Raw genomic sequence first — 14,903 nt, forward strand, 5'->3', positions numbered from 1 at the left:
GCGGGTCCAATACTTACCATAATGTCAGAGTAACAATGAACACAATATTTCAAGATTTCTGCATCTGTAACATGCTATGAAAATATCTGTGATTTCTACTGGTGGTAAAGTCATTGGTACTGCCAATACTGTGGGTTTTGTCTATACTTATCATTGGAAGAAATGTTACATTCCAGGTAGAAGTTAGGAAAAATAAAGGTGTGATCAGTTCCCATCTATGTTCACAGCGCCTCTGGGTTCTGTCTGTTCTCCAGTTAAGATCCCTTGCTGGTGAGGTCATCAGTGAGCGAGGTGTCAGCACTGCTTATACCCAAGCGAGCTCAGTCCCTGAACAGTAGATAAGGGACATCCCATGTGACTCGGGAAGTGTCCGGCAAGGATGACAGAGTCAGACAGTGTGTGACTTACATAGACAGTGAAAGCCAGAATAGCCAATGGTGTCAGCTCGGTGGGTCCTCTGTCTCACAGGATGTCACTGAAACAAAAGGGACCAGATGACTGTGACAGGAATAATGGGACACCCTGTCTCTGAGGAGCCGATGCTATGCTGATGCTGAGTGGTTTTATAGCCTCCAGATGCACCCTGAGTGGCGCGAGGCAGAAATCCTTAAACCTCATCAGAACGAGGGAGTCAATGAGAAACTGTCCCACGACAGTGTCCTGGGAAGACAGGGAGGCAAGTGGGGAATAGCTTTGTAGCAGCTACTCATAAGCCTCCATGCTCTCATGTTCTGGGGAAATCGCAAGGCATTCTGCCAGACTCAGATAAGCTGCAGGTGAAGCCTTATCCACGAGCCCTGTGTGGACTCATGCAAGGGTCCAGGGCACCGTGGCGGAGCTGCTTCCTGCACAAAGTGCTCAGTGCAGTTCTCCCGACTCTGGCAGCATCTCTTTGGCACAAGGGGAAGCAAAAAAAAAACCAGGAAGGACTTCTGGAGAATTGTCATTGTTTTCCTAACTACAAAAAGTAATACATGCTCAGTTTGGAAAACTTAGCCCAGAAAAGCACAAAGAATGCATCCTGTATCACCGGTAATTCTGCCACCCAAACATAACACTTCGATGCCCATCATCATGGTCACTGAGACATGGTCACCTACGTCTCGGTTTATTTTTGCCCTCGTACAACAAGTATGTTGTATATAACAACTTTTATAGTTAGTTTTGTCTCCTTAAGAAATACATCGAGGACACTTTCCCGTGTCCTAAGATTCAAGCTAACACTGTGAAACTCCTCTTTGGGCAACAGGTAAACTCTCCAGCAGTGAAATCACTCAGTCACATGAAGCCCTTTCCCCAGACGCCCGGATCCCAGCACCAAAGGTCCCCGCTTCTCTCTAACAAAAGGTAAGGAGAGAACTCCACTGACCGGGTTAGGGTGCCCAGGTAAGGCTTCCTACCTGTCCTCAGCCCGTTCTTGTTGCTTTCAGTGTCTCTCTAGAGGCTGCATGATCCAGGACGATCAACTACTGTTACTGTTAAATTAGTTGTAGATACACACGCCAGTGTCTTTCAGGCTTGTTTGCACATGCATCCTTCAGTCCTTCCTTCCGCCTTACTCTGACAGCCACTAGACTGACTGCCACAGCAACAAGAGACAAGAGTTTAACAAGCCCTGGTCCTGAGCCCTAAGCAGGAAGAAGGGAGTGGCAGTGGGTGGGGGGGATAGTAGCATGGGAGCGGGAGGGGGAGGAGGATGAGGGGTGCTGGGGGTCGTAGAGGGCAGTCAGCCTGCCAGTGGACAAGGGGGCTCTGGTAAAGGACTCCGTGCTAGCACAGATTCAGGAGAGAGGTGAGCAGCCCCCCACGAGGACGGCTTCCTCACGAGCACAGCCCAGAGCCAGTTTCCCTGCGTGGTGGCCCAATCCAGCAGACACCCTACTTCCTCACACAGCACCTTTTGAAGGCAGGTTCCTTCTCATGCCTCCACATGATTACGTCTTTCCAACCACACAGTCAGGTGGTGGAGGCCGTGACCTTTGCCTCGGCCATCCCCACCCCCACACAGACAGTGCTGTCGTGACAGAGGCCAGGGCAGCAGGAGTGGGGCCTCGGCCTCTGACGCCAAGGAGTCATCCTTTGACCAGGTTTGAATAGGAGCTGAGCTCTCTCATTGAAAATGTGAAACAGAGATTTTGAAAAGGGGGTTTGGTGGGAAGGGGGCGTCATGTCAGACAGTATCCTTGATATGGTGTGATGGGAATGCCACTGTACCTTTGTGGTCTTCTCAAAAAACCCATAATCCCAGTCAAATCATGAGGAAAACATCAGACAACTCCCAGCTGAGGGACATTCTGTAAAATACCTGATCAGTACTCCTGAAAACTGTCAAGGTCGTCAAAAACAGGAAGAGTCTGCGAAACTATCACAAACAAGAGGAGGCAAAGGAGATACTATGACAAAACATGATGTGCTAACCCGGATGGAATCCTAGATCAGAAAAAGCATATTGGGTACAGACTAAGAAAAGTTGAAGGGCAGCTGGATGGCTCAGTTGTTTAGAGCACGAGCTCTGAGTGGCACGGTTGTCGGTTGAATGGCCACATGGGCCAGTGAGCTGCTCCCTCCACAATTAGATTGAAGGACAACAACTTGGAGCTGATGGGCCCTGGAGAAACACACTGTTCCCCAATATTCCCCAATAAAAAAAGAAAATTTGAATAAAGTATGGACTTCAATTAATAATAATGTATGAACATTGGTTCATTAGTTGTGACTAATGTACTATACTAATATAAGATTGTATAATGAGGGAAACTAGGTATGGGATACAGAGGAACTATTTGTTGCAACTTTGCAACTTTTCTTTGCAACTTTTCTGTAATATGAAAATATTCTTTAAAACACTCAGGACTTCTCCACATCCCCCAAACAGCATCTTGTATTTAGTTTTAGGAAACATCTCCTGTGTGAGCCCCTAAGCCCAAGATCAAGAACTGGCAGGGTACGTTCTGTTTGGCTATCCTGCTGTTTTAAAAGGCAGTATAAATCCATAAAAGAAAAATTGATAAGTTGGACTTTATTAAAATGAATACTGTTCTGTGACAGACCCTGTTAAGAGAATAAAGAGAATAAAAGAGGGAGAAAAAGTTTGCAAAACATATCTAATACAGGACTTGCATCCAAAATATACAAAGAACTCTTAAAATTCAACAATAGTTTTCAAATGGACAAAAGATCTGAGCAGCCACCTCACCAAAGAAGACAAACAGATGGCAGATAAGTGTACGATAAGATGCTCGATATCATATATCATTAGGGAATGTGCACACCTATTAGAATGGCTAAAAAAAATTTTAAATGACAGCATCACATGCCAGTGAAGATGTGAAGCAACAAAAACTCATTCATCGCTGGTGGGAATGCAAAACGGTACAGACGCTTTGGAAGACAGTTTCATAGTTTTATAGAAAACTGAACATACCATCCAGCAATCACACTCCTTGGTATTTACCCAAAGAGGTTGAAAACTTATGTCCACACAAAGACCTGTACACGGATGTTTATAGCAGTTTTATTTATAATTGGCAAACCTGGAAGCAACCAAGATGCTATTCAAAAGGTGAATGGATAAATAAACTGTGTGGTACATCCAGAGGATGGGCTATTATTCAACGCTAAAAAAATAAGATAAAACAAAAGAGCTATTCAGCATGAAAAGACCTGGAGGAATTTTAAATGCATATTACTAAGTGAAGGAAGCCAGTCTGGAAAGGCTACCTACTTTATGATTCCAGCTACGTGACGTTCTGGAGCAGGCAAAACTATGGCGACAGTAAAAAGATCAGTGGTTGCCAGGGCAAGAGGAGAGGGTGGAAAGAATGAATAGGTGAAGACAGAGGATGTTTAAGTCAGTGAAACTATGCTGCAGGATACTGTAATGGTGGATACATAATATTATGCATGTGTCAAAACCCATAGAATGTACAACAAAAGAGCGAACCCCCAGTTGGTTCATCAGTAATAACAAATATACCACGCCAATGCAAGATTTAATAATAGGGGAAACAATAAGGGGAGAGTGAGAGGTTATATGGGAATTCTCTGTACTATCTGCTCAATTTTCTATAACCCTGAATCTTCTGTGAAAAATAAGCCATTAATTAAAAAACTAAAAGCCAGTGTAAGTAGACAGCTGCACTACTCCATGGCAGTGCAGGCAGCTCGGCATACATGGGCCCTCTCTGTGATTTCACTTGGGTACCTGCCAACCTCTGGGGCACTTGAGTTGGCAACCCCTGTACACCTGCCTCCTCCCCACCCAGGGTCCCCTCCCAGAAACCCCAGGACTCCACAGACCATGTGTGAAAAACACAGACCCAGGCCAGCCAAGAGGACAGAGCTTCCCCCATCATTGCTCTGGCTCTGTTCTGAGCCTCTCATGTATCGGCCACATGAGAATAAGCTCCCTGTTTGTGAGGCTCAGGACCCTGGCTGTCTCCCCAGCGTCTTTCTGATCTCTTCCATAGCTCCTACTGGTAGAAATATCCTGCCCAGCAAATAGGAAGTCCCAGCTCTAATTTTCTTTTTTTCTTTAAAGACAATGAAAGTGTGTGTGTGTGTGTGTGTGTGTGTGTGTGTGTGTAGATGTCAGGATGGGCCCAGTAAACACACTCCAGGGCTACAGGTAGAAATAGACTATGCCTGCCATGTGAAGTTCAGAATCTTGAATTTCAAAGACGCATATCAGATCTCCATGGGAGTTTTTCCCAAATCCTGCTCCTAGGGCTCTACCCAAGCCCCTTTGATGGCTGCTGGAAGGAGAGTCTTTTGGGAGATGGCTCTCAGGAGGGCCCTGGAGCGCTGTCATCTGTGTGACAGCCAGTGCTTTGGTCAGATCTCTAACCCTCAGCAGAGATAACAAAGTGTCCTGAATAGTAATGGTGAAGACCCCTCGACTGTGAGTGGTCAGCACCCCCAAATTCCCTCCCACACAATAATAGTTCGGATGTCAAAAATTACAGGTGGGAAGGTTACAATAGGCAGAGGAGAGGAAAAGAGTTCCTGCTAGAGATTAGAAGGGGAGAGGCCTAGGGGCTCTGCCTCTGACAAAGAAATCACCTGCCACTTGCTTTATAATGCTGGCAGGAACGAGCTCACAGCTCTCCTGGGCAGGGGTGAGGCAGGGGAGAGACCCTGTCCCGGCTCATTGTGGCATCTCAGACATTCTCGAAACAGCCAGCAGTGGGGCACCGGCTGTGGGAGTCCTTAAATTCTCTAAGGAAACAGCATTGGCCTTCTTCTCTCAAAGTAATAAAGTTCCCTGTCATTTATCAAGGGCCCTATGGTCCAGGCACTGAACAAATGTGTGAGGTATGTACTGTCATTGCCCACCCTTTACAGGTGAGAACCCTTGGACTCTGAGAGGTCAATGAACCAACTAGTAATGAGGAGACAGGATTCGAACCCAGGCCCGCCAGCACCTAGCCACCCCCCACCCCACTCCTCATGTCAGTAGGTCAGTTTCCTTTAACATTAATGACTGTCCTTTAGGGGCAAGTGTATGTTCTGTTGTTTAGAAGGAGGAGGCATTTTCCTGCCTGTATTCAGTGCTATGTCACACAAACGTGCTTTCTTTATATTCTGCCAAACGCCTGGTCCTCCTGCTTAGGGCCTCCATTCTCTCAGTGTGTCCACAGTCTGATTTTCCCAAGGGGCCAGGATTTTCCAAGTACAAATCTGTGCTTCCTTCAAAGTCTAGCCTCTGACTGGAAAACCAGAACGCCCTTTTGTTGACCCCACCATTTCAGTTGAGAAACCCTGGAATCAGTCCTCTCATTTTACTCATGATTTCTCCCTTTTATTCTTTTGTCTCCCTCCCTATGCTTCCTTGCGCTTCTCCCACATTCCCTATCAGCCAAGGGTGCCACTCTTTATTGCTTGTCATGTGTCCACTCTGCTGCCAGACTTTACCTGCCAGCTTGTCTGACACCGTGCCCACCGTAAAATAGGTCTAAGAATAGCCGCTGGGCGAGCCTCCTAGGATCTCCTTGGGAAACCAACCATTCGGATCATGCTCCACGCCCAGCATTCCCTAGTCTGAGAAGCGGGGCCTGTGCTGGCCTTGGCATTCCTGGGCACTCCTCAGGGGTTCCAATTAAAGGAGCTCCCTAGGTGTGCTTGCCGAGAGATGTTTAACCCCCAAGTTCAGAACCTTGGATTGCAAAGGTGTGCATCAGATCACCTCCAAGGAGTCTCCTCAGCACCAAGTTCACACAGAGTGCGTCAAACAAATCCTCGTTGTAGCTCCTCCAAGCTGTGGGCCCTTGGGCAAGCCAGCTGCCCCCTTAGGGATGCCCTCGTCTTTTCTGTTGGATGCATCACTATTATTCTCTGAGCAGGTAGATATTCCAGTCCCAATGAAGAGCTTTTGGAGTGACAGAGTGAGAGTCCGGCTGACTATTTCCATCTGAGCTCCTGACCGGCTCACTGCAGGTCCAGGGACTGGACCTCTCTGCTCCTCAGGTTCTGAAACAAACCTGATTTCATCACTTTCCCGACCTGCTCAGGGCCTGCGGGCTGATCATGCTAAATTCACAGCGCTCTGATTGGCAACCCAGGAGGTCCAATTATGATTCATATTGCTTATTAATCCTTATTAAGAAAGAGATCATTCATTCTGATGGCTGGTATGTTCTCTCTCCAGAACAAATGTCAACATGAGTAATGAATTCAGTGTCAAGGGCTACTTGGCCAGGAGACAGGACAAAAGTAATTTGTAACATGATCCTGAGGGTTGGGAAACTGAACTGTGTCCTCCAGTGACACTGGAGCAGCTTCGGGACCAGAGGCGTCATTTCCCTCAGGAGCCCCAAGCCTTCGTGTGGTGCCATCCTCCTGCACGAGCTGCTCGAGGCAACAGGCTGGACAGCTGGGCCTCTGCAGAGGGTGCCAGGTGCCCCATCTGCCATGGTGTGATCATGACGCCCTTCTGCCCTGCCCATGTCCATCTCTGCCCCTCTTTCAACCTCTCCCAACACTCAACAGCTTGGCTCCTGTGAACACTCCCGGGAATCTTAGAAAAGGCTCCACTGGGAAGCCATTGAGTCAGTGATGCATTTGTGTGCCGATGATTTGATCTTGTAAGATTTGCTACAGGTTCCAGACTGACCTGGACCTTGTATAATTGAAGCACCTACAGGGTGGAAAGTCCTTTCTCCTTCCCTTCTCTCCGCCTGCACCAATAGGAGCCCTAAGAATTGGCCAGCGTTCTCTAAAGAAAAGCATGCAGAGCCTGCCACCTTGTGGCTGCCTCTGGTCTTACAGCAGTCCTCACCAAATGACACAGGTCCTCCATTCTCCCAAAGACTCAGTGGAGAATCTCTGGGATGCTGGGAAATAGGCATCAGGAAAAGAAAAAAAGAAGTCCCAGGCTCTGATTTCCTTTCTTGTTTGTTTGGCTCACAATCCTAAACCTATGCAGGGAGAAACCTATGCAGTCCTGCTGCTGGATGAGGCTGGAGAGGACAGAAGGCTGGAGGTGGGGAAGGGGCTGCACTCATGCATGGGGCAGCCAGTGGTCAGACCGGTGGAGGTCCTTGGACTCTTGAGGCAGACATGGCAAAGCCACTGCCCCCTCTCTAACCCTGACCCACCTCCACCTGACTGTTCCCATTTGTAAAAGGAGGGTTCTGACCAGGTGACTTTTTCAGCCTCTTCCAGCTCTGACGTGTGTAGGAAGGACCATCCAAAAGCAAGCGAGAGAATCCCATCCTGTCACTGGCATCTGGGACAGTTTTGGCCGCTGGCCCTTTATCTCCCAAGGGGTGCTGCTGGGTTCTTCTGTTTGCAACCAGGAATCCAAGACAAGACACATGTACCAGGCAGCATAGTAAAATGGGCAAAATTGCATCTTCATGAGCTGTTGGATCTGACTTCTCACTAAGGAAGCACAGAGCTGGTTAGCTGGGGCCACGTAAGGGCAGTTGATGTGGCCAGGGGTAAGCCATGTGTCTCCAGCGTGTACTTCTGCAGAATGCCAGAGTCAAATCCAGTGACATGATGTCAGAAACATGACAAAATCAGGGGTGCTCCTTGATCTCGCCCCTTGAAGTTACAACAAGTTGAACAGCTGTAATTTAACAAAGGATCCCCTACACAACACAAACACGTCTGAGAGATCCGCACATCAAAACATCTGAAGGTGGGCGAATCGGGGCACACGGAGGGAAAGGAGAAGTACAGAGATGGGGGCTGCAGGATACAGCCCAGAGCTCACTGTGGTCCCAGCAGAGTGGAGGATTGAAACTGCAGGTGTACTCTCTGTGGGCCCAGTAATTTTGCCTGAGAGATCAGCATATAATACAGCTGAACCTAGTGACTGGCAGAGACCTTGGGGCAAAGACCGAATACAGAAGAGCAACAACGGTGGTCTAACAGCCCTCACTGCCAGGCAGAAAGCAGCCAAGGAGCCTGGCCACCACCCCCCACACTCTCAGAGCTCATCTCCCCCACACCCTCCAGTGTTAGCAGCGAGTCTGAGAAGAAACAATAGCAGGGTCAGATTAAAGAGCAGAATATCTACAGCCCTGAGAACTGGAGAGGCAATTCCTGAGTGGCAGACACACACTGCGGCTAATGCCAGCGACAAGGGAGGAGACATATGGGCGAGGCAGCTGTGGTCTGGCAGTTGCCATTACTCGGAGGAGAAAAGAAACCAAAAGCACACCAGCCACCTCTCCCAGCCCACCCCACCCCCACCTTTCGCACCTGGTCCCAGCAGAGGTACCCAGGGCTGCTGAGACGCACAGCGCTACATCTGGCTGCAAGGGTAGCACTGGGATTTCAGGGGCTCAGAACCCCATTACCCACCACATCCTCCCATGGGGATGGTGCTCTGAGACCAAGGCGACCTGGTCACAGTGGAGATGCCCACCTCCCCAGGAAATCTCCCACCATGTGAGAAGCCAGAACAGGGCAAGAGAAAATAAAATGCTCCAGTACTACCTACTGGAAAGCATAAAACAAATAATAATAATACATTAATTGCCATGAATAACCAAAACACAACAAGGCAGCTCAGGAAGAAAATGAAAAATATCTATAAAATAAAATTAAAGACATGGAAATATGTGACTTAAGTGACAGAAAATTCAAGATTGTAATTCTGAAAAAACTCAACAAGATACAGGAAAACTCAGATAGGCAGTTTAATGAACTCAGAAATAAAATCAACAAACAAAATGAATATTTTCCCAAAGAGAATGAAATCTTTAAAAAGAACCAAATAGAAATTCTGGCGCTGAAGAACTCAATAAAAGAGATGAAGAATGAAATAGCCAGCTTAGGAAATAGAGCTGACCAGATGGAGGAAAGAATTAGTGATATCAAAGGTAGAAATCTGAAAACGATGCAGACAGAAGAAGAGAGAGACTTGAGAGTTAAAAGAAATGAAAGAATGCTGTAAGAACTATCTGACTCCATCAGAAAGAGCAATAAAGGAATAATGGTGCTGCCATTTGCGACAACATGGGTGGATCTTGGGATTATTATGAAAAGTGAAATAAGTCAGAAAAAGTTAAGAACCATATGACTTCAGTCATATGTGGAATATAAAGCTGAAGGCAAGAAAGGAACGAGACAAACAAAAAAAACAAAAATTCATAGACACAGACAACAAACAGTTTAGTGGTTACCAGAGGGTAGGGGAGTGGTAGAAGAGGGCAAACGGGGTCAAATATATGGAGGTGGAAGGAGAACTGACTCTGGGTGGTGAACACATAATGCAATATATAGATGATGTATTATAGAATTGTACACTTGAAACCTATGTAGTTTTGTTGACCATTGTCACCCCAATAAATTTTAATAACAATAATAAAAATAATGGGTATACCAGAAGGAGGAAAGAGTGAGAAGGGTACAGAGAGTCTATTCAAATAGTCAACAAGAACTTCCCAAACCTGGCCAGCCCAATGGCTCAAGCACTGTGCTCCTAACACCAAGATGGCTGGTTCCATTCCCACATGGGCCAGTGAGCTGCACCCTCTACAGCTAAGATTGTGAACAACAGCTCTCCCTGGAGCTGGGCTGCCGCGAGCGGCCAGAGGTTGGTGTGAGCTGCCGTGAACTGCTGCAGGCTGCCAAGTGCTGCCGCGGGTTACTGTGTGCTGCCATGAGCGGCCAGCAGCCAGCGTGAGTGGCCAGCAGCCATCGTGAGCAGCCGGCAACCTGCAAGAGCTGCCATGAGATGCCGTGAGCTGCTGTGAGCTGGCAACCAACTGCCTCAGCTCGTAATACCCGCGTGGGCCAGGGGGCTGTGTCCTACACAACTAGACTGAGAAACAATGGCTTGAACTGGAGTGGAGGGGGGGAGGAAGAAGAAGGGGAAAGAAAAAAATCTTCCCAAACCTATAGAAAGAACTGGATCTTCAAATCCAAGAAGCAAACAGCACACCTAATTACCCCAATCCTAAATGGCCTTCTCCAAGACGTATTATATTGAAGCTGTCAAAAAGCAATGACAACAAAAGAATTCTCAGCGCAGCTAGGAAAAAGAAGATGGTGACCTATGAAGGAAAGCCTGTTAGATTATCATCACATTTTTCAGCAGAAACTCTACAAGCCAGGAGGAAATGAAATCAAATATTCAAACTATTCTTGAAAGAGAGAAATTACCAGCCAAGAATAATATATCCAGCAGTGTTATCCTTTAGATATAAAGGAGGAAAAAGACCTTTCCAGATATACAAAAGCTGAGGGACTATTCCACCACAAAGCCTGCATTGCAGGAAATACTGAAGGAGGTTATTTGATGTGAAACAAAAAGACAAAAGGATACAAAACTATAAATAAGATTACTAACATACAGACAGAAGCAGGAAATGTCAACCCCTACACAGAATGGGGCACTATACACTTAAACATAACTTAAAGGCTAAAGAAAATAAAAACATAAAAAAAGAAAAAGGGAAGAAAAAGACAATTTGCTACTGCAACTCAGAAATGAACACACAGCATAAATAGGGATAATTTGTGATAAAAACATAAAAAGGGAGGGAGTAAAGATCTGAATTTGGAAAAAGAAATGGAGATAAGATGCATGCTTAAGAAAAAGGACTACTGTATATATGAAACTTTCTTTTACATGAACATAATGGTAACCACTCGGAAAAAAAAAAAAAAAAAACAGAACTGAGACACATAACATAAAAAAGAGGAAACAGAGGAAAAAAATCATAGAATACCACCAAACTGAAATAACAGACAGAAACATAAGGTCAAAGAAACAATGGAGACACTGAGTAACCAGAAAACAAAAGATAAAATGGCTATAGAAAATCTTTATATATCAATAATTACCCTAAATGTAAATGGACTGAACTTACCAATTTAAAAAATCTGCACAGAGTAGCAGATTGGATCAAAACACAAAGCTCATCTATATGCTGCCTTCAAGAGGCACATCTCAGCTACAAGAACAAATATAGACTCAAAGTGAAATGGTGGAAAATGATACTCCAAGTAAATGTCATCCAGAGAAAAGCGAGTGTAGTTATACTTATATCTGACAAAACAGACTTCAGGCTAAAAAAGTAACAGGAGACAAAAATGAACATTTCATAATGATAAAGGGGACAATACAACAAGAAGATATAACGTGTATCAATATATATGCCTGCAATCAAAGAGTACCAAAATATATAAAGCAACAACTAATAGAACTAAAGGGAGAAACTGACAAAAACACAATTATAGTAAGGGACTGAAATATGCCATGGACAGCTATGGATATATCATCCAAACAGAAAATCAGTGAGGAAATATCAGCCTAAAATGACACATTAGGCCAAATGGACATAACTGGCATTTACAGAGCACTTCATCCCAGAACACCAGACTATACATTCTTTTCTAGTGCACATGGAACATTCTCAAGTTTAGACCACCATAGTTGGGACACAAAACTAGCCTTGGCAAATTTATGAAGACTGAAATTATATCAAGCATATTCTCCAACCACAATGCTTTGAAATTGGAGATAACTGCAAAAAGAAAGAGGAAAAAACCACAACTATGTGGAAATTAAATAACATACTAGTATTAGAAGTCCTAGCCAGAGCTGTGAGGCAAGATAAAGAAATAAAAGACATCCAATATAGGAATGAAGAAGTTAATTTTTTTTTTTTTTTTTTTTTTTTGCAGATGACCTGATTCTTTACATAGAAAACCCTGAAGACTCCACCAAAAATAGAACTACTTGAAACAATAAACAAATACAGTAAAGTTGCAGGATACAAAATCAATGTACAAAAACTCATTGCATTCCTATATAGTAATAATGAAATTTCAGAAAAAGAAATGAAAAAAAAAAAACGATTCCTTTTGCAATTGCAACAAAAAGAATAAAATGCCTAGGAAGAAACAAAGGATGTGAAGGACATATACACTGAAAACTATAAGACATTATTAAAAGAAATTGAAGGGCTGGCCCAGTGGCTCAGGTGGTTGGAGCACCATGCTCCTATCACTGAGGTTGCCTGTTCGATTCCCACATGGTCCAGTGAGCTATGCCCTCTACAGCTAAGATTGTGAACAACCTGGAGTTGGGCTGCCGTGAGTAGCTGGAGGTTGTCGTGAGTGGCCAGCAGCCATTGTTAACGGCCAGCAGCTGGCGAGAGCTGCTGTGAGCTGCTGTGAGCAGCTGACCGACCGACCACCTCAGCTAGGGGGGAGCGCAAGGCTCATAATATCAGTATGGGCCAAGGTGCTGTGTCCTACACAACTACACTGAGAAACAACGGCTTGAACCAGAGTGGGAGGGGGGGAGGTTGAAGAAGGGGAGGGGGAAGAAATTGAAGAAGACACAAAGAAATGGAAAGACATTTCTTGTTCATGGATTAGAAGAATCAACATAGTCAAAATGGCCATATTACTTAAAGCAATATACAAATTTAATACAATCCCCATCAAAATCCGAATGGCATTTTTTAAAGAAATAGAACAAAAAAGTCATCAGATGTATGGAATCACAAAAGACCCTAATGGTCAAAGGAATCCTAAGAAAAAAGAACAAGGCTGGAGGTATCACACTCCCTGACTTCAATTTATACTACAAAGTGACAATAATCAAAACCGCATGGTATTAGCAGAAAAACAGACACAGAGACCAATGGAATAGAATTGAGAGCCCAGAAATAAACCCACATATATATGGACAAATCATTTTCGACACAGGAGCCAAAAGCATACAATGGAGAAAAGAAAGCTTCTTCAATAAATAGTGCTGGGAAAATTGGAGAGCCATATGCAAAAGAATGAAACTAGACTTCTATCTGTCACCATATACCAAAATTAATCCAAAATGGTTGAAAGACCTAAACTAAGACCTGAAACAATAAACTGCATAGAAGAAAGCATAAGTACTAAACTTACGGACCTTGGGTTCAGAGAGCATTTTATGAATTTGACCTCAAAGGCAAGGGAAGTAAAAGCAAAAATAAATGAATGGGACTATATCAAACTAAAAAGCTTCCGCACAGCAAAAGAAACCATCAAAAAAACACAAAGAGGCAACCAACCAAATGGGAGAAGATATTTGCAAACAATCCTTTGATAAGGGACTAGTATCCAAAATATAAAGAACTGGTACAACGCAACAACAAAAAAATAAACAATTCAATTTAAAAATGGGCCGAGGACCTGAACACTCAACTCTCCCAAGACATACAAATGGCCAACAGATACATGAAAAATTATTCAATTTCACTAGCGATTAGGGAGATGCAAATCAAAACCACAATGAGATACTACCTCACACCTGTTAGAATGGCTGTTATCAACAAGACAAGTGTTGAGAGGTTATGGAGAAACAGGAACCCTCATACACTGCTGGTGGGAATGTGAATTGCTACAGCCACTATGGAAAACAGTATGGAGATTCCTCAAAAAATTAAGACTAGAATTACCATACAACCCAGCAATCCCTCTTCTGGGTATTTACCCAAAAAATCTGAAAACATTTATCTGTAAAGATATATGTACCCTTATATTCATTACAGTATTATTCACAGTGGCCAAGACATGGAAACAACCAATATGTCCTTCAATAGATGAATGGATAAAGCTGTAGACAATACACACAATGGAATATTACTCTGCTATGAGAAAATATGAAATACTGCCATTTGTGACAACATGGATGGACTTTGAGATTATTATGCTAAGCGAAATAAGTCAGACAGAAAAAGTCGAGGACCATATGACTTCACTCATATGTGGGATATAAAACTGAAAGCAACAAACAGAGAAACAAAAACTCATAGACACACACAACAGGTTAGTGATTACCAGGTAGTAAACGGGTAGGGGGGAGTGGTTGAAGAGGGTAAAGGGGGTCATATATATGGTGATGGAAGGACAACTGACTCTGGTTGGTGAACACAAATTGCAATACTATACAGATGATGTATTATAGAATTGTACTCTTGAAACCTATATAATTTTACTAATCAATGTCACCCCAATAAATTTAATACAATTTTTAAAATATATAATAAAATATAGTAAACAAATTTTTAAAAAATAGCATGGCTGAGAGCATGGGTTCTGAAGCCTCACAGAGTTGTGATTAGATCTAGATTCTGCTAGTTACCAGCTGGGTAAAATCTCTTTAACCTCTCCACACCTGTTATCTCATGTATATAATGGGGATAATGAGGCTATTGAGAGGATTAAATGGCATGATGTTTGTAGAGCACTCTGCCTGGGCCTGGTGTGTAGATGGTGTCTATCAATGACAGTTGCGATCTTTGTTGTTTTTGTTTAACTTGCACATCTAATACATGCAATGCTCCAACATTAATGTATAAGACATCTGTTAGGGACTGAATGTTTGTGTCCTGAAAAATTCTTTTGTTGAAACTCTAACCCTGATGTGATGGTATTTCAGAATGGGGGTCTTT

At 44.1% G+C, this 14,903-nt stretch overlaps 1 protein-coding gene across 1 annotated transcript in view; it reads left to right on the forward strand.

Annotated features, from left to right (window-relative positions):
* KIF6 (kinesin family member 6) overlaps positions 1 to 14,903 on the forward strand; it is a 406,288-nt gene that overhangs the window by 380,057 nt on the left and 11,328 nt on the right. Inside the window, exon 19 of the mRNA XM_074332873.2 lies at positions 1,250 to 1,347. Within this exon, the coding sequence (XP_074188974.2) occupies positions 1,250 to 1,347 (98 nt within the window). The remainder of the gene's footprint in view (positions 1 to 1,249; positions 1,348 to 14,903) is intronic.

The sequence above is a fragment of the Rhinolophus sinicus genome, chromosome 2 (assembly GCF_057876585.1).
Source record: "Rhinolophus sinicus isolate RSI-liver-muscle chromosome 2, RSI-T2T, whole genome shotgun sequence".
Classification (NCBI taxonomy): Eukaryota; Metazoa; Chordata; class Mammalia; order Chiroptera; family Rhinolophidae; genus Rhinolophus; species Rhinolophus sinicus.